The 26,665-nt window shown below is 39.7% G+C and overlaps 1 protein-coding gene across 1 annotated transcript; it reads left to right on the top strand.

Annotated features, from left to right (window-relative positions):
- Positions 1-1,541: 1,541 nt before the first annotated feature.
- On the top strand, positions 1,542-26,636 carry LOC309857995 (ATP-dependent zinc metalloprotease YME1L1-like; the record flags this gene model as incomplete). Its single annotated transcript, XM_082750684.1, has 5 exons — positions 1,542-1,631; positions 21,713-21,752; positions 22,163-22,246; positions 25,520-25,599; positions 26,443-26,636. The coding sequence occupies 5 exons, from the start codon at positions 1,542-1,544 to the stop codon at positions 26,488-26,490; spliced, it is 342 nt and encodes a 113-aa protein (XP_082606810.1). The 3' UTR covers positions 26,491-26,636.
- Between the last annotated feature and the right edge of the window lie 29 nt (positions 26,637-26,665).

Below are 26,665 nucleotides of genomic sequence, written 5' to 3'. Positions count from 1 at the left end.
GTGATGATGGTCAGAGCTCACGGTGGCATACTTGGCTTCAGAGTCTAGCTGCAAGTGCCTGTGTCATGTCATGTCAGTTGGCCACATCATGCAGTGGTGGGGTTATGGAAGGCAGCAAAGGGCAGGCCCAGCTACAGGCTCACTGGCATGCACTACTGTAGCTGTTGGGTATTGCCATGTGTGTATAGTAGAGTAGACCATTGACAGGATTCAAACCTGGGATGTGTGGGTACACAGTCAGTGGTGCTAGTGACAGAATACAGGGCCTAATCCAGGCCCACAAGCAATTACAGAATCCCTGGCTGTTGGTGTGCTCTTCTACACCTCCACAATCTCACTCCAAGGCCTGCACACTTCAGCAGAGGCCAGTGACAATTGTCAGGCTTGCCAGGCCTGCAGTGTGCAAGTTCACAGGTAGTTGGGCTAGCCCTAAGTGCACACATGGTGGTGGGGTAAGTGTCGGGGGTCTAGACTGGCATCTTACGCTTGTGCAACAACAGAGGACTGGGCTAGCTGCTGGTGCAGTTTCCAGGCTCTTTTTGCAGCCAGAGAGGGGAATTAGAGGGAAGAGACCCCGAAAACAGGTGTCAGCAAATGCCAATACCTGAAAGCTGGTGAAAACTGCAGGTTTTCATCTTAGTGAAATTTAGTGAAACTTACTTCCATGGAGGCTAAGTTGGTGGTTGATTTCTTCACTGACAAAACCTGCTGGGCTTCACTGCAGTGGGTCCTGCTATGTGGCTGCTATTAGTAGCTATTGTGTTTCTTGTTGTTCCTAGCCATCTATGCATATCTCACATTTTTTGGTCTCTGGGTGGGGTAAAACTGAAGTGGGACCTTTGTGCAGTATCCTGAACGCCTGGAGAAGCTGGTCCCTCACTCTGCTTTTCCTCTTCTGGTAAGTGGAACTCTTTCTGGCTGGGGACTCTTGGCACTGAGCAGTGCCAGCTTGAAGGGTGAGATATGCAGGCAAAATGAAACATTTTTCTCTTCTTCTGCAATTATTCTCAATTTTTTTGTTTCACTGTGTTGCTAAGATTTCTTAAGAGGACTCCTAAGCTCTTCCAGAGCCATTTTTGTTCACGGATAGCTTTCTGATTATTGATCTTTGTGAAGGGATGGAGGTCTCCTACATCATTATTTTGGTAATGTCACTCCCACCTTTCCCAGATTTTTAAATGTACTCCAAAATTTGTGAATAATTGTGCAAGATAGTAAAGGAGGGAGAAGTCAAGAACCATGTTTTATTGATCCCAGGTCAGCACAATTCCTTATATTGACAATCATTAAAAATTTATCTTATTTACTCATCACTGTTACCCTTAGAATTAATTTTGGATTTAAAAGCTATAACATTTTTATTATTTTCTTTATCAAGCTCTAGAAGGCCATCCCACAGTCTGGGGAGTCATCAGTGCCATCACTGTCCATCAAAGTCAGCTACTTTCATCACTAGACCATCTCAGAAGAGTGGGGGAGGTCCCTACAGAGCATCTATTTGACTCATGTTGACCAATTGAGAGTACAGTACAAGACTAACCATGGGAATGTCTGCTGGAGATCCCACTAAAGTGGAGACCTTGGCAAACACCATTGGAAGAAATAAGCAACAGGGGACTCCTGCTCTGAAGGTTGGTCAGTGAAAGGCAGCAGTGGCCACACTGAATCTGCAGGGGGAATAATGGGCCTCATTAAGCAGCAGTATGTAGAGATCCTTCCATATTTGCACTATTTAGATAGTGTAAACTGCATAAACACTAATAATTTAAATCTGTCCATTGCAGCAAGCCTGGAGGCTTGCAAAGAGTCCCAAAAATTTATCAGGGGAGCTAGGGTTAACAATTTCAGATTTGGGGGGAACCAATGTTCATGTTGTCATTAGTTGTCATTAGATCATGGGTTGAAGCAGTAATCCCAGAATCTTAGGAGTCTAAATGAAACATTTCTATAGGCTACAGGTTCCAGGAAGTCCCTACAGCTCCCAATGGAAGACATGGCTTATTATCTGGGCCAAAGAATTTGGATGCATCCTTAATTGGCCATACTTTTATGGAGGTTTGAAACAACTCCAATAAATTATCTAAAATATTGGTTTGATCAAAAGAATCTTAAGACTTATGTAAAAAGTCTTCAGTTTATCACAAAAGTAAAAGGGGAAAGTGCAAAGATCTGAGGTAACAAAGAAATAAAAAAATATCAAATATATGGATATATAGTAGAAGATGAAATTGTAAACTAGATCATACAGGGTGCTTTGTAGACTATCTTTAAAAATGTCTGTTTTAAGTATGACGACATCACTGAAAGATTTCTTTTTAAGATTTTATTTATTTATTTGAAAGAGAGAGAGAGAGAGTGAGAGCACAAGCAGAGAGGAGAGGGATTGTTTTATTTATTTTTTTTGGCTGTTATGCATAATGTTATGAACATTTTTTTCAAAGATTTCATTTATTTATTTGAGAGAGAGAAAGAAAGAATTAGAGAGAGAGAGAAAGTCTGAAAGGAGAGGTCAGCGGGAGAAGCAGACTCCTCACCAAGAAGTGATCCTGATTCAGGACTCAATCCTAAGGTTCCAGGATCATGATTTGAGCCGAATGCAGTCACCCAACAAAAAGCTACCCAGGTGCGCTGCTATGGACATTCTTGGGCAATCCTAACTGGTTTTTGGGGGTCATGATCATGGGCCCCAGACAAGCAACATATGTTGACTAGTAAAGTTGAAAAAATATTTTTCAGATACTTTTGAGTTTCTACTATGACTTTTGATGACACTAAGTGCTGAGATTTGGAATATAATTATGTTTGGGTTAACTATCCTAAGATTTGGGGATTGTTTTATTTTTGTTAATGTGTAGGTGTGAAAAACAATTGCTATGCAATTTTATATGCTGTATATCCTTCATAGTGAGGCTGCTGAGCTGTGTGGCAAGCAAACAGACACAAAATCTGAGGTCCTGAACTGCAGCCAGACTAGAGAAAGTCAGTCCAGGCTGCAGCTGCATAAAGAATGAAGACATGGGATGCTTGGGTGGCTCAGTGGGTTAAAGCCTCTGCCTTCAGCTCAGGTCATGATCTCAGGGTTCTGGGATTGAGTCCCATATCAGACTCCCTGCTCAGCAGGGAGCCTGCTTCCCTCTATCTCTCTGCCTGCCTCTCTGCCTACTTGTGATCTCTCTCTGTGTCAAAAAAAAAAAATCTTAAAAAAAAAAAAGAATGAAGACATGGAATATTCATTTAACTGAAATTGAGCAGAATGAGCAGTTGAGGAAAATGATTATTTAGACTTTAAACTGGAATTGGGGACTTTAATTTCTTGGATTCATAATGCACAGGGAGAGCAGAATTTTTTCACGCTTTAGCCCTTTGGGACTTCAGCTAAAAGATTTTGGATTTTAATTTCTTAAGATTTATATATTTTAATTATGCCACTAGGAAATTAACAATGGGAGGGTTTTTTAATTGATTTTAGGACTATCACAGTATGTTGATATATGATTTTTGGAATATTTTAATTTAATTTGGAAGATTTAATTTCATTTTAATGGTTTAGTGTTGTTATTTAGCCTCATTGCAGAAACTCTGAGAGGCTAAGTTGGGCAATATAGCTGGACAAAATTTGGAATAGGAACTAGAACAGAAGTGAACGTTCATCTTTAAATTCAGAATGGCCACTGAGATCATTCAATTAGTATACCATTCTGTCCCATTTCAGAGCTTAGAGCAAAATCTAATTCTATTAGCAGTAAAATAGGTTCTAGAAAGTCCTAGAGAGATCCACAAATGAGTATGGAAGGGCCATTATTTTCTTATAGCAAATATTTTCTTCACTTTGGTAAATGCATATTAATTCTATGCTAATAATGCCTCATGGACTGATTTTTAGAAGATATCTAAATAAACAGTCAGAAACTCACATTTAGAATAAAATTTTTTAAAAATACCCCACAAGATAACTCTTCTATGCAAAGGTAAAGGAAAATACAAGGAATGATGATTGTATTATCACTTACTCGTCCATCTGGGAGATGGAAAATTTCTTTTGTTGTAGATTTTTTAAGCAGTTAGATGACAGAGACATTCAAATGTGAAAAAAAAATAGTTCTGGATTTTCCTTTCTTACCTGAATCACTGCTACTTTCACTGCCGCCAGGAATGTAAAAATGGTGATTGCACTTTGGCCCCTTAGCTTTTTCTCCTTGGGCCAAAGTGGAAGATAAATTTGACCATTCTTCCAAGTGTGGGCCTTGAGCCCTTTTTTGCCAGCTTGGGAAAGAGGCTAGCAACCAGCTATGCTCTTTCTGCTCCTGACCTGTCAGCACTGAGGGTTTTCCAGAATTTTCCCACTTGCTAGTACTTTGCATATTTTTCTCTGGAAAGGAAGTCCCTTTTCAATTCCTGGCATTATATCTTAATTTGGTGCAAGGTTGTGTTATAAGATTGGACCTTTTGTTGGTTTGTTTGTTTCATCATGAAAAATCTGTTCTTTACTGTTTTTATTTTTTAAGTTCATGTCATTCACTTTCAAGAGTGATTTCGAAAAGGATTTCAAGAAGGCCACCTGGGTGGCTCAGCTGGTTAAGCATCTGACTCTTGATTTTGGCTCAGGTGGTCATTGCATGGGTCGTGATCTCATGGGTTGTGGAACTGGTCCCCATGTCAGGCTCCATGCTCAGTGGGAAGTCTGCTTGAGATTCTCTCTCTCCTTCCCTCTCCTTCTGCCCCCACCCCCTTGCATGCATGCTTGCTCTTTCTCTCTCTCTCTTTATTTATTATTAAATAAATAAATCTTTAAAGAAAGAGATTTCAAAAATTTGTGCATATATGGCCATTTTATCCTGACTTTAAGATACTTAAAAATGTTTCACTATCTCCTTTAAAAAAAAAGTCTGGAATATTTGTTTAGTTAATGTATGGACACCATGCGAGGTTCTGAAGCAGAATGTCCTATACATTAAAAGCCATCTCTGGAATTTTGAAGTTAGAGAAAAATTCTGCAAAATATCCCATCTAGCTATCTAATTCTAGTAGTGTTAGAAGCTTACCTACTTTTTTTTTTCTTTTTCAAAGATGATTAAATATTACACAGTCAGAATTTCACATTTTACCTGGCATATGATGAGTGTTCAACAAATGCTTTTATTATTACTACTCTTTAATTTGCTCAACAACATGTGGTCATCACACAACATTTTACCCTATGCTTATGTAATAGCTTTTTACTCTCCTTCTCTCTTCCCTGCCTGGCTCTTCCATTCTTCACTTTTTTTCTTTTCTTCTTGCTCTGTTAAGCTCCACAATCATCCTCTAAGTCTGCTACTATTTCTATTCTCATTGTTTCTATCAATAACTCCCATCAGGCAAATAGTGCAAATTCTTATGTTTACTTAAAAAAAAGATTCTATTTATTTATTTGAGAAAGAGAAAGAGAGCACATGAGTTTTAGGGCGTTGGGACAAGGGAGAGAGAGAAGCAGGCTCCTGGTTGAGCAGGGAGCCTGACATAGGGCTAGATCCTAGGACCCTGAGATCATGACCTGAGCTAAAGGCAGATGCTTAACTAACTGAGCCACGCAGGCTCTCTTGTATATTTACTTTCTAGTACTATAAAGTACAAATGTGTTTCTTCTTTTTTTAAAGATTTTATTCATTCATTCATTAATTCATTCATTCATTTGACTGAGAGAGACAGCAAGAGCAGGAACACAAGCAGGCAAAGTGGGAGAGGGAGAAGCAGGCTTCCCAAAGAGCAGGGAGCCTAAAGAGGGGCTCCATCCCAGGACCCTGAATTCATGACCTGAGCCAAAGGCAGATGCTTAATGACTGAGCCACCTAGGTGCCCACAAACATGTTTCTTATTGAGGTATATTGTTAATTTAAACATAAATTATTTAAATTACTGTATCAACTTATACTAGGAGGTCCTATATGTTAGTATAAGTGCAGAACACCCAAATATTATTACTTATGGGGATATCCTTTTAGTCTTCATGGACTGATGTGAAGTATAGGAATGCCTTTATAATGCAGAAGAATGTCTGCTTCTGGTTGGCACCATTTTGTATTCAAAGTAAGGATGCTTGTTAGTTCATGGCATTTCCCTTTAGTCTATAAGATGTGCAGCATTTGGGAGGACATTTAACTCATGCTCATCTTATGTCTTTGGTCACTCCAGACAATTCTGGGAAGAAGGATTTTAACACTTTTCATAGCGTTACATTTTCTGGAAGTCAACCTATACTTTCATGGACTCTTAAAAAATCCAGTCATATGTTGTTTCCAGCGCTTGGAATCATCTCTCAAAGACATTTGCTGATTATCGTGTTAATGCCTAAAACAAGTCTTAGAGCTCTTTTCCATGAATGCATTACCTTAGCATGCATAATTAAGATCTGTTTCTGATTCAAAAATCAAAGTATAATCATGGAAACTATTTTTTCAGGAAATTAGATTTTCCTGGCTGAGATAGCAATAAGTCTGATTGACAAGGAAAACTCTCCACATGAACAATATTCTAAAGTAGGAATAAAAGGTTTTATCTGGGAATTTCAGAACACCGAGAGAAACAATTGTTTAAGGTGGGCCTGATTTTGGCAATGATTCTTTAATATATTGAAAAAGTAAGATAAAATTTTTATTTTTACTTCTTTGTAACCACCAGATGGCACCAATTTCCTATTTTTAAACGTTTGGCACTGCTATTTTTCATTTTTTATGTTTTTTAAAGATTACAAGCTGTTTAGGGACATTTGGTTATAACTTTCCCTCAAATATGGGCTCATGGACTATAAGGCTAGAGTTACAGTATTAAATAAGAATTTGTAGGTGGAATAAGACTTATAATATGCATCGCATATGCACGGGATTAATTGGTTTAAATGGTTGGAATCTCAGCCCAAGGGAAAGGAGTTTCTCTGGGGGTGTTGTAAGTGAAAGGGCATTGGGCAACTTAAACTGGGATACATCACGAGAAGTCAGATGTGAAGCGGTCTTGGCCCGGAGTTACCTGTCTGGTTCAAGGGTATGAGTTGGCTGAGAATATAGGCAGGAGAAGAAGGAGGGTAAGAATGTCAGCTGTGCTGAGAGTTGAACTCTCCTAGAATTGATATTTTGATATCAACCTTTTGTCTGTACTGTCATTTGCAAATATCTTCTCCCATTCCGTGGGTTGCCTCTTTGTTTTCTTGACTGTTTCCCCAAACTCAACACACACAAAACAGATAATCATATCAAAAAATGGGCAGAAGATATGAACAGACACTTCTCCAATCAAGACATACAAATGGCTATCAGACACATGAAAAAATGTTCATCATCACTATCCCTCAGGGAGATTCAAATTAAAAGCACATTGAGATATCACCTTATACCAGTTAGAATGGCCAAAATTAACAAAACAGGAAACAACATGTGTTGGAGAGAATGTGGAGAAAGGGGAACCCTCTTCCACTGTTGGTGGGAATGCAAGTTGGTGCAGCCTCTTTGGAGAACAGTGTGGAGATTCCTCAAGAAATTAAAAATAGAAATTCCCTATGACCCTGCCATTGCACTCCTGGGTATTTACCCCAAATTTACAGATGTCGTGAAAAGAAGAGCCATCTGTACCCCAGTGTTTATAGCAGCAATGGCCACAGTCGCCAAACTATGGAAAGAACCAAGATGCCCTTCAACGGACGAATGGATAAGGAAGATGTGGTCCATATACACTATGGAGTATTGTGCCTCCATCAGAAAGGACGAATACCCAACTTTTGTAGCAACATGGACAGGACTGGAAGAGATTCTGGTGAGTGAAATAAGTCAAGCAGAGAGAGTCAATTATCATATGGTTTCACTTATTTGTGGAGCATAACAAATATCACGGAGGACAAGGGGTGTTAAAGAGGAGAAGGGAGTTGGGGTAAATTAGAAGGGGAGGTGAATCATGAGAGACTATGGATTCTGAAAAACAATCTGAGGGGTTTGAAGTGGTTGGGGTACCAGGTGGTGGGTATTATAGAGGGCACGGATTGCATGGAGCATTGGGTGTGGTGAAAAAATAATGAATACCGTTATTCTGAAAATAAATAAATAAATTTAGAAAAAAAAAACTACATTGAGATATAACGTTACACCAGTTAGAATGGCCAAAATTAGCAAGACTGGAAACAACATGTGTTGGAGAGAATGTGGAGAAAGGGGAACCCTCTTACACTGTTGGTGGGAATGCAAGTTGGTGCAGCCACTTTGGAGAACAGTGTGGAGATTCCTCAAGAAATTAAAAATAGAACTTCCCCATGACCCTGCAATTGCACTGCTGTGTATTTACCCCAAAGATACAGATGTAGTGAAAAGAAGGTCCATCTGTACCCCAGTGTTTATAGCAGCAATGGCCATGGTCGCCAAACTTGGAAAGAACGAAGATGCTCTTAAATGGATGAATGGATAAGGAAGATGTGGTCCATATACACTATGGAGTATTATGCCTCCATCAGAAAGGACGAATACCCAACTTTTGTAGCAACATGGATGGGATGGGAAGAGATTATGCTGAGTGAAATAAGTCAAGCAGAGAGAGTCAATTATCATATGGTTTCACTTATTTGTGGAGCATAACAGAAAGCATGGAGGACATGGGGAGTTAGAGAGGGTTTGGGGTAAATTGGAAGGGGTGATGACTCATGAGAGACTTTGGACTCTGAAAAACAAACTGAGCGGTTTGATGTGGCCGGGGGTGGGAGGTCGGGGTACCAGGTTGTGGGTATTATAGAGGGCATGGATTGCATAGAGCACTGAGTGTGGTAAAAAAATAATGATACTGTTATGCTGAAAATAAATAAATAAAAAGAAATGATATCTTGAAGTGAGGGGAGTACTGAAGTTGTGTCTGAGGAAGGAGAAGGAAGAGATCGGTGTGCCTAAGCATGCCTAAAGCAGAAGCAAAAAGTAGAAGGCAATTCCACCCACTTCTCAGTTCTGACCTAACTCTGTTAACATATTCTGGTTTAGCAAACTGTCTTTGGCCTACAAAAGACAAATGAAGCGGAGACAAGATGGCGGGGAAGTAGGAGGAGGCGCCCATTCAACCTGTACCCTAAAGTGAGCTGATTACCTTCCAAAGAACTCTGATCACCCACAAAATCAGCCTGAGATCAGCATTATACAAGTCTGGATCTCTACCAGAGCAGAAGACGCCAGTGGACAGGTAAAGTGGAGTGGGAATGTCAGACTGACATTGGAAGATAAACAAAAGGGGGAAGGAGCCACCAGAGGTGACCCATTGGAAAGTAATATCCCACTACTAGAGTGCCCTGCCTCTGGGGACCAGCATTAACTTGGGAGTCTGGTAGAAAGCACTCAAAAAGAGCAAAGGATCACGGTGGGGGGGGGGGATTGTGGGAATCAGGGTGTTAGGGACAGGGGCTTAAGTCCCCAGACCCAGGACAGCCACCCCTGGTGCAGAGCCAGAGAGAGTGCCGCAGAGGAACCAGGTCTTGGTCCAGGAGCCATTAGAGTGCCTGAGAGCGCCTGGGGCCTGGCTCCAGTGAGGGGTTGGGAGCCTCACCAGCCAACCAAAGCACAACCTTTTTGCAGTCCCCACTCAAGTGCCCTGCCCTGCTATCAGAGTCCAAGTGCCTTCCCTTGAGGGAGGTGTGCACAGGCGCCAGCCTGGTGCTCTCTGACTGGAAAGACCAGGCACTCCCAGCCCCCAGCTGGGGCGAGTGGGAAAATCTCAGTATGTGATCACTGCTGGAACTTTTCTGGCAGTCTGGAGCTGCCCAGACAGCCGCCTCTGCCATGGATTTGGGTACAAGCAAAAAATCCTGTGTCCCCAGGGACCGCCACAGGGAACCGGTTCTGCCAGCAGCCAAGGGGGGATTTATTTGGGCTCTGTAGCCAGACTGAGGCTTCTCTCTGAGAGGGAGGTCAGGGTGCATTTTGCTTTCCTCTAAACCTAAGAAAACTATCAAAAGTGGTCAAGGTGAGAGAGAAAAACAAAAGTGAACAAAGGGAGGGCATGTGCTTTGGTGAGTGCTGTAAAGTGTGTAAACCTGGTGATTCACAGACCTGTACCCCTGGGGATAAAAATATATGTTTATAAAAAATAAAAAATTAAAAAAAAAAACCTCCAGAGAACAAAAGCCTGAAAAAACCAGTTTCCTCAGAGCCCTCTGTCTTGAGGGGGGTGGGAGGACTTAACTCAGAGAACCTCATTGACTGAAAAATCACATGTCAGGACCCTCCCCCAGAAAACCAACCAGGAAAGGAAAAAAAAAAAGATGACAAGAGAACAACCACCACTACTTCATAGAACAACTTTTAATTTTAATTCGTTCCCACTATTCTGGCTCATTTTTTTTTTTAATATAGATAATTTTTTAACCTATTTACCAGCACAGTGAGATATCCAGTACATCAAATTCCATAATAACCCTCTAACCTGAACTTTTTGTTACATACACCTGTGTTTTACTCTTGCATTTCTATTTTTTAAATTTCTTTTTTTTAACTTTAGTTTAGTCTAGTTTATTCCTTTTTTTATTTTCTTTTTTAGTTTATTTTTAATTTATTTTCAGCATAACAGTATTCATTATTTTTGCACCACACCCAGTGCTCCAAGCAATCTGTGCCCTCTATAATACCCACCACCTGATACCCTGACCTCCCACCCCCCACCCCTTCAAACCCCTCAGATTGTTTTTCAGAGTCCATAGTCTCCCATGGTTCACCTCCCCTTCCAATTTCCCTCTACTCCCCTCTCCTCTCCATCTCCCCATGTCCTCCATGCTATTTGTTATGCTCCACAAATAAGTGAAACCATATGATAATTGACTCTCTCTGCTTGACCTATTTCACTCAGCACAATCTCTTCCAGTCCCGTCCATATTGCTACAAAAGTTGGGTATTTTCTAATATTCATATAGAGTTAAATTTTAAGATATTCCCCTTTCCCCAATCAATGCTACCCCTATAGGTAAACCAATTTTTAATCCCCCTTTATCTTAGGGTAGTTGAGTCCTTTAACAAAAATATCAAGATACATCCAGGAAGAATCAAAACAAACTTCCTTGCCCACACTGAGAATTTGTAACCACTCTCCCATCTTTTTCTTCCACCAGTGTTTCTGTTTTTGTGTTTGTCCTGATAGTATATAAATCTTACACTTGGGGTTCTTTTTGACAAGGTACTTCCTTTATTTGCTTATATATATAATTTTTTCTCTTGTCATATACTTTTATCAGTATTTTTGTTTGTCTGTTTTTGTTTGTTTACTTCATAAATCTTACTTTGGGGGCCATTTGGGCTGAACCTTCTCTTTTATCTTCCCTTTCTTTCCTCTCTCTCTCTTTTTCTTTTTCTTTTCCTTTTTCTCTCATTTGGGTGGGGAACCCTGATTGCTCAGAAGCATTCCAGGGTGCACCTTGACTACACCATGGTTGATACATCCAGCTACATCTGTTCAGCCATCTCTCACCAAGATGACTAGGAGGATGAATGCCCAACAGAAGAAAAATACAGAGCATGAACCTTCTGCAACAGAGCTAACGGCTATCAACATAGACAATATGTTGGAAAGAGAATTCAGGCTAACAATTGTTCAGGCAATAGCTAGGTTGGAGAAAGCCATGAATGACCAGAACTGATTAAGGCTGAACTGAAAGCGACCAGAGATCATGTTTTCAATGTTAGGGAAGAGCTGAAAGCTACCAGGGATGAGCTTCACAATGCTCTCAATGAGTTCCAATCTAATCTAAATTCTCTCAAAACTAGGGTAACTGAGACAGAAGATAGAATTAATGATCTGGAGAACAAACAGATAGAGAGAAAGGATCAGGAGGAAGCCTGGAACAAACAGCTTAGAAGCCACGAAAACAGAATCAGGGAAATAAAGGATGCCATGAAACATTTCAAAGTCAGAATTATTGGAATCCCTGAAGGGGAGGAGAAAGAAAGAAGTCTAGAAGATATAGTGGAACAGGTTCTTCATGAAAATTTTCCCAATCTCGCGAACGGAACCAGTGTTCATGTACTAGAGGCCGAATGGTCTCCACCCAAGACTATAGATTCCAGAAAAACATCAAGGCACCTGATAGTCAAATTGAGGAATTATAATTGTAGATATAATCTCTTGAAAGCCGCTAGGCCAAAGAGGCTCCTTATGTACAGAGGAAAGCCCATCAGAATAACGTCAGACCTGTCCACAGAGACCTGGCAAGCCAGAAAGAGCTGGCAAGATATATTCAGGGCACTGAGTGAGGAGAACATGCAGCCAAGTATACTTTATCCAGCAAGACTGACATTCAAAATGGATGAAGAGATAAAGAGTTTCCAAGACCGGCAAGGCTTAAAAGAAAGCCTTCAAAGGTAGCACGATGTCAATAAAAACGTATCTATCAATAATCACTCTCAATGTGAATGGCCTAAATGCGCCCATAAAATGGCATAGGGTTGCAGATTGGATAAAATGACATGACCAATCCATATGTTATCTACAAGAGACCCATTTTGAACGTAAAGATACACCCAGACTGAAAGGGAAGGGATGGAGAAGCATCTTACATGCCAATGGGCCTCAAAAGAAGGCAGGGTAGCAATTCTCATATCAGATAAATTAGATTTTAAACTAAAACTGTAGTCAGAGATAAAGAGGGACACTATATAATTCTTAAAGGGACTATCCACCAAGATGATCTAACAATTGTAAACATCTATGCTTCCAATATGGGAGCAGCCAATTACATAAGAAAACTGTTAATCAAGATAAAGAGTCATATTGATATAAATACACTAAAACTAGGAGATCTTAACATGCCTCTTCCAGAAATAGACAGATCATCGAAGCAGAAAATCAATAAAGAAACAAGAGCATTGAATGACACATTGGACCAGATGAACCTCATATAGATACAGAACATTCCACCCTAAAAAAACAGAATACTCATTCTTCTCAAGTGCACATGGAACCTTCTCCAGAATAGACCACGACTGGGTCACAAATCAGGACCCAAACGATACCAAAAGACTGAGATTATTCCCTGCATATTCTCAGATCACAACGCTTTGAAACTGGAGCTCAATCACAAGGAAAAGTTCAGAAAGAACTCAAACACCTGGAAGCTAAAGACCACCTTGCTTAAGAATGCTTGGATCAACCTGGAGATCAAAGAAGAACTGAAACAATTCATGGAAACCAATGAGAATGAGGACACTTAGGTCTAAAAGCTATGGGATACAGCAAAGGCGGTCCTAAAGGGAAAATACATAGCCATCCAAGCCTCCCTCAAAAAAACTGAAAATCCAGAACACAGCAGCTGTCTCTACACCTTAAAGAACTGGAGAATCAACAACAAATTAAACCAACTCCACACACAAGAAGGGAAGTAATCAAGATCAGAGCTGAGATCAATGAGGTAGAAACCACAGATACAGTAGAACATATCAATGAAACTAGAAGCTGTTTTTTTGAAAGAATCAATAAGATCGATAAACCATTGGCCACACAAATCCAAAAGAAAAGAGAGAAAGCCCAAATTCTTAAAATTATGAATGAAAAGAGATCACAACGAACACCAAGGAAGTAGAAACAATCATCAGAAGTTATCAAAAGATATATGACAATAAGCTAAGCAACCTAGATGAAATGGATGCATTCCTGGAAAACTATAAACTCCAAAAAATGAACCAGGAAGAGATCATCAACCTGAATAGACCAAATCTAGTAACGAGATTGAAGCAGTGATCAAAAACCTCCCAAAAAACAAGAGCCCAGGACCTGATGGATTCTCTGGGGAATTCTACCAAACTTTCAAAGAAGAAATAACACCTATTCTTCTGAAGCTGTTTGAAAAAATTGAAGCAGAAGGGAAATTTCCAGACTCTTTCTATGAAGCCAGCATTACCTTGATCCCCAAAACAGGCAAAGACCCTACCAAAAAGGAGAATTTCAGACCAATATAACTGATGAATATGGATGCTAAGATTCTCAACAAGATTCTCAACAAGGATCCAACAGCACATTAAAAAGATTATCTACCATGACCAGGTGGGATTCATCCCTGGGCTGCAAGGATGGTTCAACATTCTCAAATCAATCAATGTGAGAGAACAAATTAATAAGAGAAAAGAGAAGAACCACATGGTCCTCTCAATTGATGCAGAAAAAGCATTTGACAAAATCCAGCATCCGTTCCTGATTAAAACGCTTCAAAGTATAGGGATAGAGGGAACATTCTTGAACTTCATCAAATCTACCTATGAAAGACCCACAGCAAATATCATCCTCAATGGGAAAAAGTTTGCAGTCTTTCCTATGAGATCAGGAACATGACAAGGAGGCCCACTCTCACAACTCTTGTTCAACATAGTATTAGAAGTCCTAGCAACAGCAATCAGACAACAAAGAGAAATAAAAAGTATCCAAATTGGCAGTGAAGAAGTCAAACTCTATCTCTTTGCAGATGACATGATATTTCATGGAAAACCCAAAAGACTCCACCCCCAAACTACTAGAACTCATACAACAATTCAGCAATGTGGCAGGATACAAAGTCAATGTACAGAAATCAGTGGCTTTCTTATACACTAGCAATGAAAATACAGAAAGGGAAATTAGAGAATCGATTCTATTTATTATAGCACCAAGAACCATAAGATACCTGGGAATAAACCTAAGCAAAGAGGTAAAGGATCTGTACTTGAGGAACTACATAACACTCATGAAAGAAATTGAAGAAGACACAAAAAGATGGAAGACCATTCCATGCTCTTGGATCAGAAGAATAAACATTGTTAAAATGTCTATACTGCCTAGAGCAATCTATACTTTTAATGCCATTCCGATCAAAATTCCACCAGTATTTTTCAAAGAGCTTGAGCAAATAATCCAAAAATTTGTATGGAATCAGAAGAGACCCCGAATCACTAAGGAAATGTTGAAAAAAAAGAAAAAAGAAAATGGGGGGCATCACGTTACCTGATTTCAAGCTTTACTACAAAGCTGTGATCACCAAGACAGCATGGTACTGGCATAAGAAGACACATAGACCAGTGGAACAGAGTAGAGAGCCCAGATATAGACCCTCAATTCTATGGTCAATTAATCTTCGACAAAACAGGAAAAAATATACAGTGGAAGAAAGACAGTCTCTTCCATAAATAGTGCTGGGAAAAATGGGCAGCTATATGTAGAAGAATGAAACTCGACCCTTCTCTTACACCGTACACAAAGATAAACTCGAAATGGATAAAAGACCTCAACATGAGACAGGATTCCATCACAACACTAGAGGAGAACATAGGCAGTAACATCTTCGATATAAGCTGCAGCAACTTCTTTCAGGATATGTCTCCAAAGGCAAAGGAAACAAAAGCAAAGATGAACTTTTGGGAATTCATCAAGATCAACAGCTTCTGCACAGCAAAGGAAACACTCAACAAAACAAAGAGGCAACCGACGGAATGGGAGAAAATATTTGCAAATGACAGTACAGACAAAAGGTTGATATCCAGGATCTATAAAGAACTCCTCAAACTCAACACACATAAAACAGACAATCATGTCAAAAAATGGGCAGAAGATATGAACAGACACTTCTCTAATGAAGACATACAAATGGGTGTCAGACACATGAAAAAATGTTTATTATCACTAGCCATGAGGGAAATGCAAATTAAAACCACATTGAGATACCACCTTACACCAGTTAGTATGGCCAAAATTAACAAGACAGGAAACAACATGTGTTGGAGTGGATGTGGAGAAAGGGGAACCCTCCTACACTGTTGGTGGGAAAGCAAGTTGGTACAGCCACTTTGGAAAACAAAGTGGAGATTCCTAAAGAAATTAAAAATAGAGCTTCCCTATTATCTTGCAATTGTGTTACTGGGTATTTACCCCAATGTTACAGATGTAGTGAAAAGAAGGGCCATCTGTACCCCAATGTTTATAGCAGCAATAGCCACGGTCGCCAAACTGTGGAAAGAACCAAGATGCCTTTCAACGGAAGAATGGATAAAGAAGATGTGGTCCATATACACTATGGAGTATTACGCCTCCATCAGAAAGGATGAATACCCAACTTTTGTCGCAGCATGGACAGGACTGGAAGAGCTTCTGCTGAGCGAAATAAGTCAAGCAGAGGGAGTCAATTATCATATGGTTTCACTTATTTGTGGATATAACCAGTAGCATGGAGGATAATGGGAGATGGATAGGAGAAGGGAGTTGTGGGAAATTGGAAGGCGAGGTGAACCATGAGAGAATATGGACTCTGAAAAACAATCTGAGGGTTTTGAAGGGGTTGGGGCGGCGGGACGTTGGGGGAACCTGGTGGTGGGTATTAGAGAGAGCACAGATTGCATGGAGCACTGGGTGTGATGCAAAAACAATGAATACTGCTACGCTGAAGAAAATAAATATTTTTTTTAAAAGACAAATGATGGGAACCAAGGGGGAACCAGCCACCTTCCTGTCATAAATGCTGTTGTAAGGCTGTTGTCTAGCTATAGTTCTAATACCTCCCTGTCCTCACCGTCCTTTCATTCCCTGTTCTCCTTCTCTTCATCAGTCCAATTCTTTTTGGTTATAAGTAGTAGAAACCCAGTGCAAAGTAGCTTAAACACAAGGGAATTTATCCACACATGAGACTTAAAAGTTCAGGGTTTGAATAACTTCAAACAGCTGCATGTAAGTGTTCTACTCTCAGTTCTTTTGTTGTTGTTGTTGTTGCTGTTTTCCCCCTGTTGTCTTCATTATTGCTCACATATGTCCAGGTTGCAGGATAGACTGCCCCAGCTGCACTAGACATTCACAATTTTCATAGCCATCAATCTCAGAAGCCATTAGTTTCTCTCCCAGTATTCCTACAAAGACCCTCATTGATGGGTCTGGGTAGTGTGTCCACTTTGCATAAGAATTATATGGACTACACAAGGTGCAGTACTCAAAAGAAAAGGTTTCTGGACAGATTTTAAATGTAACCCATGTCCATTATATCTTCCTAAGAAAGTATCTGGATAGTAACATGGCCCCAGGCCAATGTTCCCAATGCAGTAAGAACTAATCTCTTAATGCAGGGAAAATGCACAGCTTATAATTATGGATAAGGACTAGATCTAAGTTTGGAGATCTTCAACCTAGGAGGAAAGTCTCTTAGAGAGAATTAAAGCTTTGATCTGCTGTTACCCTCTAGTATTTCCCGTTCTTTTTAGCCATTTACTTATATGGGTAAGCATAATGGTGGGCAGATTGACTCGAGAAGAATTTCTGGTCTCAGAGTCTCCTGAACTAAAATCAGTCTTTTTCCCTCTCCCTCCTTCTATCCCTCCCTCTGTACCTTCCCACCCCATCACCAAATGTGATTGGATTTCCTTTGACCCATTGTATGTAGGACTCGTTCGGAATCCTGAAATGAGACATCCAACAGAAATCTTGAGACTAAAATTTTTGTGTTCAAAGTGGGGAACTGGAGATGTTTCCTTATACTGATGTGTGTTCATGTAATTGTGTCAATAATGAAAGCTCTAGATGTAGTTACTTTCATTAATTTCCATCTCACAAAGTAATAAGTGTTCTGTAGTGAGTGCCTGGGAAGATGGCTCTTGGCAAATCTGGAGAATATAAGAAAAGAAGAGTTCTTCTGGGTAAACGTTCTTGGTACCAGGTATTAGAAGCTTTTGTAGAGTTCAAAGGCATACTAAGAAATTTAATTATATACTCATATATTTTAGGTATAGTTTATTTTATAAAGGGTCAAACCATTATATTAGCATGATGACTGTGCTTTTCTTGTGGAAAATTTGGAAACAGACTAATAATAAAATGTCCTCCTGCCCTGCACTATCAAAACTAGATTGATTTAGTTTGAGAGAGTTGATCATAGTCTTACAATGACAGTTTCAACACTATTTTACACAGCATTCTCAGAGTATTTAACATTTATTTGACAGCAAAGCTGTGGAAAGAAAATTTCTGAGTGGTTATGAATGAAAAACCAGGTAAGAAGCTTGACTTAAAGGAATAATTTGTATCCTGTTAATTGTCCTATGGGTCTTAAAGAAATGAGATAGACAATAATCAATTCTTAGTGGGCTAATGCGGCACAACATCTGAAAAGTTGGCATGTATATTGGAAGTTCCTTGATGATGAATGATGCTGAACATCTTTTCAAGTACCTGTTGGCCATCTGTATGTCTTCTTTGGAAAAATGTCTATTCAGAGCCTCTACTCATTGTAAAATCAGACTGTGTTTTGTTTTGTTTGGCTATTGAGTTGTATGGGATCTTCATGTATTTTTTTATTTTTATTTTTTCCAGCATAACAGTATTCACTGTTTTTGTACCACACCCAGTGCTCCATGCAACCCGTGCCCTCTCTAATACCCACCACCTGGTTCCCCCAACCTCCCACCCCCCACCCCTTCAAAACCCTCAAATTGTTTTTCAGAGTCCATAGTCTCTCATGGTTCACCTCCCCTTCCAATTTCCCTCAACTCCCTTCTCTCTAATTCCCCTTGTCCTCCATGCTATTTTTTCTGCTCCAAAAATAAGTGAAGCCACATGATAATTGACTCTCTCTGCTTGACTTATCTCACTCAGCATAATCTCTTACAGTCCCATTCATGTTGCTGCAAAAGTTGGGTATTCATTCTTACTGATGGAGGCATAATACTCCATAGTGTATATGGACCACATCTTCCTTATCCATTTGTCCATTGAAGGGGATGTTGTTTCTTTCCACAGTTTCGTGGCCATGGCCATTGCTGCTATAAACACTGGGGTAGAGATGGCCTTTTTTTTTTTTTTTTTTTTTTTTTTACAGGTGGCCCTTCTTTTCACTACATCTGTATCTTTGGGGTAAATACCCAGGAGTGCAATTGCAGGGTCATAGGGAAGCTTTGATATCTGCTCTACTCCAAGTCCTATTTCTATGTTCCCCTTTAATTGACTGGCACCAACATTCATTTGGACAGGTTATTTTATCTCTCATCCTATCGACCACTGAATTCTGAAATTTTTTACCTTCAAAACATCTTTTGAATTCTTCTGTAAGTTTCTGCTATAATCTGAACAACATTTTTTAAAAATGTGGAATACTGCATTATTAGTCTGAAAAATGGCTTTCTCGTATGCAATCTGACCTTCACCCTGGAAGAATAATCCTTTCAAATATGAATCTGTTGATACCACCGTTTAGACAAGTCACTTCAGAAATTCCCCTTTACATTGAAAATAAAGACTCTATTAATAAACGTAAGTTTCCAGTGCCTGTATGATCTGGCCCCTCCCTTAGACTCTGGCTTTCATGTGCACCACCTCCCTCATTCCTCTAGGCTCTGACCTCTCTGGCCATGTTCTCTCTTGCCACAGAGTCTTCTCACATGAGGCTCCCTCTGTCTGGATCACTCTTCTACCTCTCCACTACTTACCAGGTGGACTCCTAACTTCCCGCAATATAAGCTCAAGCTTTAGCTTCTCAAGTCTGCCTTCGTGGACCTGACTTGGAGCTCTTTCTTGGCACTTATCACTGATAATTTTGCATTTGCTTCTATTGTTCTTGTTAGCCAATAATGCCTGTCTTTCTTATTGGAATCAAGCTCTACGAGGTCACAATTTATGTCTGGCAATCATTAATTCTGTAGTCCCAGGCAAGAGAATGTAATAGGAGTTCAATAAATAGTTGTTAGATGAAAGATTGCTTATATTGCTTTACAACTTACTTTTCTATCTAAAAGAAAGCGGTGTGCGATTACTGTTAGGTTTGGGCTGTCTTGAGCATTGTTGTGAAGTGGCCAGCAGAACCTTCAATGGCATACATGAAAGGGATGTTGCAGGCTACTGTGTATGTTCTTCCAGAGGAGGTTGTGGATAGAGTAGCCCAATTTCTCAGAAGAAATAGATGTTGCTCTCACCTATTTCCTCTCTAGCCATGCAAAAAGCAGACTAAATGGAGCAAGTTAATTTAGCACATTTTCAGATGACGTCTCACACTATTCCTGGGATGGGATAGCATTATAGGATAGTCAAGGTCGTCTGAGATTGGCTATGGACAGTTGCAATTGGTGTTCTTCCATACATGTTGGGAAGCATGTAGAAGTTTCCAGAAGTGTTACCCAAGATAAAAATCTTGTTTGCTACTGAAAAGCTGTTCCCACCTTTTCTGGGTATGTAGAGCCTTTATTGCATCCCAGTGTGTAACCCTAACTCATGCACCTTGAGAAAGATACAGTATCCAGACCCCAGCAAGAAATTCTAATGGATCTAAGCCAATCATTGTGACCCGGTTTCCTTGTCAGTTATTGAATCTGATGCGGGCATGCCACTGCATGTGAGAGGCCTTTGTGTTCTTGGAGAAAAGGCTCTTCTCTTGTTATCAGAGGCACCTACATAAACAGTCCCCCTCCTTCTGCTCAATGCTGTTGTGTGTGAATGGGATCCTAAGAAGGCTGCAGCCAGCTTGTGATGTGGGAACTAGTCTGCAGATGAGAGACATGCTGAGCATGGCAGAGAGGCCAGGTAGAAAGCTCTGAGCTGCAGGCTAGTTCTCCAGACTCCAGCCTCCAGACTGCCACCAACCCACCATCTGTCTGAAATGTTTTAATGTAATAATTGTATTCCCCTGCTTTCTTGTCAGTTTCCTGCTGTAGTATCCATTTGGCCTCTGCCAACCATTTTTCTGTTCTCATCTTTAAATATGGCACCCCCTCTGAACCTCTGTTCCGACTTGTTTCTTGGCATTTAAAGTCCTATCATACAAGATCGTTTGCCGTTCCTGACTGCTAAGGCCTGTTGTTTCATGGCTCTGTCACATTGTTTATGCTTTGTGTTCCCTGTGGTTTAGAAATTCTATTCTCTGTGATGCCTCTCTTGACTTCTGAGGTAGCATTTATTTTGCCACCAGACCTAGAACCTCTTTTTTTTTTTTTTCTTTTTAAGATTTTCTTTACTTGAGAGAGGGAATGCATGAGACCAGAGGAGGAGCAAGGTGGGGGAGGGAAAGAAAGGGGAAAGAATCTTCAGCAGACTCCTTGCTCAGCTCAGAGCCTGATGTTGGGCTTGACCCCATGACTCTGAGATGATGACCTGACCTAAACCAAAAGTCGAATGCTTAACCGACTGAGCCACCCAGGTGCTCCCAGACCTAGAATTTCTAACATGATATCAAAATGATTTCAAAAAATTAGTTATTTGTTTTTCTCTCCCCAGTAGACTGAAAACATTTTGATCATTGATCTTTACATTTTCACAACCTGTACAAGTCCAAGTTTGTAAAAGGTACTCCGTAAACATTTAATAAATTAATGAGGTTTTTCCTCTAGTAGAGATAAAGGAGTGTGAACCTCAAACCATTGGAACCCTGAGTCCACAGACGACCTATTGTTTTCAATATTGTGTTCTTACAGAGAGTTTCTTTCTTCATCGACTGATGGAAGGGTAAGTTCCAGGGTTAGTTTCCTTGCCGTTGATTGAGTAATTTATTTTTGAGTCTTAGTGTAATTCTTCTGATGGTCAACAAAAACTAGAAATTCTACAATTTTTGAAAGGATTTTTTTGTAAGTGATCATTATATTATTGGGCAGTGTTATCTATATAGTAAGTCAGTACTGATGCCTTATTTATGTATTTAGGGGTTCCTGTTGCGGGACAGGGGATCAGATGTTAAGAGTTTGGACAAACTCATGAAAACCAAAAATATACCTGAAGCTCACCAAGATGCATTTAAACTGGTTTTGCCAAGGGATTTCTGAAATCTCAAGCCCTAACGCAAAAAACCAACGGTAAGTTGATTAGACACCATCCATATTTGGAAAGAATATCTAAAAGGAAGTCATAGTTCTACCTTTAAGTGGTTACACATACTTTTTATAACACATATGCATCTTTTCATTGGTTATATTCTATTATATTTGTAACTTAAGCTGTGTCAAAATGGAAATACCTTTTGACACTCTCCCTTTTTTCAAATGAGAACTAGAGTCAAGGACAGAAGCATGAGTGCCTTCATGAGGTTTTTGATAACAGGGTGCTGAAAGGAAATCATGGAAACTATACAAAAGAATGTCAGGTTCCAAAATTGCATTTGATGTAATATGATTACCGTCAATAACCTAATTCTTGCTTTTCGTCAAGGTGTCATTTGTCATTGTTGTTATTTGATTTAAGGATTTGTTTTCTTTTCCTCCTCCAGATTCTCTGAGACAAACTCGTCTGATTCTCTTCGTTCTGCTGCTGTTTGACATTTATGGACTCTTAAAAAATCCATTTTTATCTGGTAAAGGCTCTTTTTATTTATCTGACTTTTATTTTTAATCTTTTAAATAGTCGACTTTTTTTTTCATAGTCTGCCTTAGACAGGAGAGAAGAAGCATTTCCTGTTTTGTTTTTTAAAGATTTTATTTATTTATTTGACAGAGAAAGAAAGATCACAAGTAGGCAGAGAGGCAGGCAGAGAGAGCAGGGAAAGCAGTCTCCCTGCTACGCGGAGAGCCTAATGGGCTTGATCTCAGGGCCCTGAGATCATGACTTGAGCCTGATGTGGGGCTTGATCCCAGGACCCTGAGAGCATGACTTGAGCTGAAGGCAAAGGCTTAATCCACTGAGCCACCCGGGCACCCCAGCATTTACTGTTCTGGTGTCTTGGCCTTTCTTTCCTAAGTCAACACTTCACAGATTGGGTCAATTTGAGGTGGTTTTTTGCATTGAAGTAGAAAAGTTTTAATCTGTTATGGTTACATGCCAATATAATGAGCCCTGCATTATCAGGGCTCATTTTATTTACATTGCTTTGTGGGTTACAAGAAAAGTTCCTTTAGACATTGTACGAATTTCAAGTTTTATTTTGAGAAAATAATTAATATTTTGTTAATGTTCCAAGGATTATGTTAGAGCAAAAATGTTAGCTTAGCTTCTGTTAGTGGTTGGTTTCCCAGACTTTTAGAAAGTTACACCTGTCCAATTATAAAACTTAAAAACATGTAGAATAATTTTATAATACCAATACAAAGTGAAATAGTCTGCTATTTCAAAGACACACTAATAAATTTATGAAAAATTTATATATAATACATAAGTATATAAAAATTTGGGGTTCCTGGGTGGCTCTGTTGGTTAAGCATCTGCCTTCAGTTCAGATCATGATCTCAGGGTCCTGGGATAGAGACGTCTGCACCTTCCCCCACTTGTGTGCTTTCTCTCTCCCCCTCTCAAATAAATAAAATCTTAAAAAAATATATGTATATATACACACACATATATAAATTTAGTATATAATTAAGAATTGCCTCAAGTGATTCTCGTAGTTCTCAGTTTACCAGTCTAAAATGAAGTAGTAATGCCCATCCTAAGTAGTTCCTGTTGCTTTCTCAGCTATTCAGTTTTTACCTCGTGTTTTCTATGTTCTTTATGATTGGTTACCTTGAGAGAAAAAACTAATAGCAATTAAAGAATAGCAGTTGGTCTGGATCAGGACTTCATCCCAGAACTTGCATATTACCCCAGATAATTTAAGTTTTTTGTGGCATCAAACCTTAGATGAGATTTTAACTTCCAGGAATATTCTTTTTTTTTTTTTCCTTAAGATTTTATTTATTTGACAGAGAGTGAATGCAAGCATGGGGAGCACCAGGCACAGGGAGAAGCAGGCTCCCTGTTGAGCAGTTTTAGGACCCTGATTTCATGACCTGAGTGGAAGGCAGAAACTTAACCCACTGAGCCACCCAGGCACCCCCAGAATATTCTTTTTATAGTTAGAGTCACCTTCTTTTGTCTCCTTATTTTCAAAACACAACCAGTGTAGGGACACCATATGATCAATATTGGAGGGGTGGGGTTATTTCTGGCTATTGTTTTATGTTTCTTAATTTCTTATATTAAACCAAAATATATATCAAAATATGAAGTGCATTGCCTAATAATTTCTTATAAGGTTCAAGTGGTTGGCTACAAATTTAATTTGCATAATTTATAAAGTCCCTCTGTGTAGATCTTTTTTTTTTTTTTAAAGATTTTATTTATTTATTTGTCAGAGACAGAGGGAGAGAGAGCAAGCGAGCACAGGCAGACAAAGAGGCAGGCAGAGGCAGAGGAAGAAGCAGGCTCCCTGCCGAGCAAGGAGCCCAATGTGGGACTCGATCCCAGGACCCTGGGATCATGACCTGAGCCGAAGGCAGCTGCTTAACCAACTGAGCCACCCAGGCGTCCCTGTGTAGATCTTTAAATAAACAAAGTAGTGGGCTAAAACGGTTAGTGTCCAGTGTACATTAGCTCTGCCAACTTGTGTATTCTTGGTATGTTAAGTGTTTTCAACAAAACTCTAGTTTTGCTTACTGATCTTTTTTTTTTTTTTGCACCTAAATTTCTGTCTTAAAGACAATATTTTTGTCTTTTTCTGAGGAAATTAGAAATTGCTCTATTTACTCACTTACATCTGTTGAGTAGGGAAGTTTAACTAAAGGGGAGAGGTTTTAAGAAAGTTTTTAATAGTTCCCTGTAGTTGATCTGAAGTGTTTTACTGTCTTTCCAAGTTCTCACTGTCATTCTTAAGGATGTCATTACTGATATATATCATCTGAGGGCAAGTAATAACAGTTGCTAGAGGAGGAGGCTGCATGAAAAGTGAAATAATCTCTTAAGGTTTTCCCTTTTTTAAAAAAAAATGTTAGTGCCAGTTTTTATATTGGGTTTAAGACAGTGTATCTTGTGGTATGCATCCCTGACCAGTTGTATCAGGATAATTTAGGGTGATGGTTAAAACTGCAAATTGTCCTGGGCCTTTTTTTAGAACTACAAACCAGAAGTTCTGGGCCATGGCCTGGGAACTTGCATTTATACACTTCTCAAGTGATTTTTATGCAGAGTTGAGTTTGAGAATTTCTCTTGTTAGATATGATAGGGGAAGAGGGAAATAATTTTTCATTTTAAAATATTTATTTATTTGACAGAGAGAGAGAGAGAGAGAGAGAGAGATCACAAGTAGGCAGAGAGGCAGGCAGAGGGGGAGGAGGAAGTAGGCTCCCTTTCTGAGCAGAGAGCCTGATGTGAGGCTCGATCCCAGGATCCTGAGATCATGACCTGAGCTGAAGGCAGAGGCTTAACCCACTGAGCCACCCAGGTGCCTCAATTTTTTATTTTAATTGGAAGGTGTAAAGATATTATTTTAGGGGCCCCTGGGTGGCTCCATTGTTAAGTGTCTGCCTTCAGCTCAGGTCATGATCCCAGAGTCCTGGGATGGAGCCCGCATCAGACGCCCTGCTTGGCGGAAGCCTGTTCCTCCTCTCCCACTCCCCCTACTTGTGTTCTCTCTCTCGCTGTGTCTCTCTCTGTCAAATAAATAAAATCTTAAAAAAAAACGACGTCACTTTAATGTGAGTCATTTATTCTTGAACATGGTCTAGAAATCTGGAAGATGTAGTTTCTTTACTTCACTATGAATTAATGTATGTAAACTTAGATATAATTTTCTGTACTTTCTTACATCTGAATAATAGGGTGGTTGAAATTTTAGGAAACTAACAAATATATAAACAATTATTTTTGTTCTCTTTAGTCTGCTTCAGGACAACAGGGCTTGACTCTGCAGTAGATCCTGTCCAGATGAAAAATGTCACCTTTGAACATGTTAAAGGAGTAAGTTAAAAAGTTTACCCTGCACTCTTCAAATATTATGTAATTATATAAGGTCAATATTTGATTTTAAAGGTATAAAATAGAAAATATATATATTGGTCTCTACCTCTAGTTCGAGGCACTAAAACTCTTGTAATTCTCTAAATGACAAGAGTACTAAGTGCATCTTTGCTTCTGCAGTTTGGTCTTTGATGCTGATGTCTGACACAGGGCTTCTAAATCCCCAGGAATTTCCTGGGTGATGGCACTGTCATTTGTATGAGGCCACTCTGGTGGGCTCCTGGGTGAGGCTGGACCCTAGAAAAAACGAAGCCGTGATTAGAACCTTGCAAGTTTTAGCTTCACTGCATATTCTCCAGCCCTCTTTTAGGTATTGGGACAGAAGAAATAAATCTGTCATTTCTAACAGAAACTAAACCATAATATTGCATATGAGGAAATAATAAAGTATGCTCAAATGTGATGCAGCATTATAGGAAAAATATGGAGCAGCATGAATAAGACTGGGATTTTGGAGTGAAAGGTCACAATTTTATTTTTAAATATTTTATTTATTTATTTGACAGACAAGATCACAAGTAGGCGGAGAGGCAGGCAGAGAGAGAGAGAGGAGGAAGCAGGATCCCTGCTGAGCAGAGAGCCTGATGTGGGGCTCAATCCCAGGACCCTGAGATCATGACCTGAGCCAAAGGCAGATGCTTAACCCACTGAGCCACCAAGGTGCCCCTAAAGATCACAATTTTAAATGGGGATATTCAGTGTCTGATTGATTGAGAAGGTGACATTGGGTGACGATTTGAAGATGATGGAGTAAACCATGCATGTGTTTTTTTTTTCTTTAAGGTTTTATTTTTGAGTGATCTCTACACCCAACATGGGGCTCAAACTTGAAACCCTCTACACCCAACATGGGGCTCAGACCTGCAACCCTGAGATCAAGAATCACATGCTCTATTGACTGAGACAGCCAGGTGTGCCTAAACCATGTATGTATTTGAGCAAAGGACACTTGTAGCCAGAGGAAGAGAGAGAGCAAAGATCTTAAGAATTAATGTGCCTGACTTGT

This window comes from Mustela nivalis (assembly GCF_964662115.1).
Source record: "Mustela nivalis genome assembly, contig: HAP1_SCAFFOLD_1655, whole genome shotgun sequence".
NCBI classification, from domain to species: Eukaryota; Metazoa; Chordata; class Mammalia; order Carnivora; family Mustelidae; genus Mustela; species Mustela nivalis.
The sequence above is the reverse complement of the archived record's forward strand: the minus strand, read 5'-3'. Positions and strand labels throughout refer to the sequence as shown.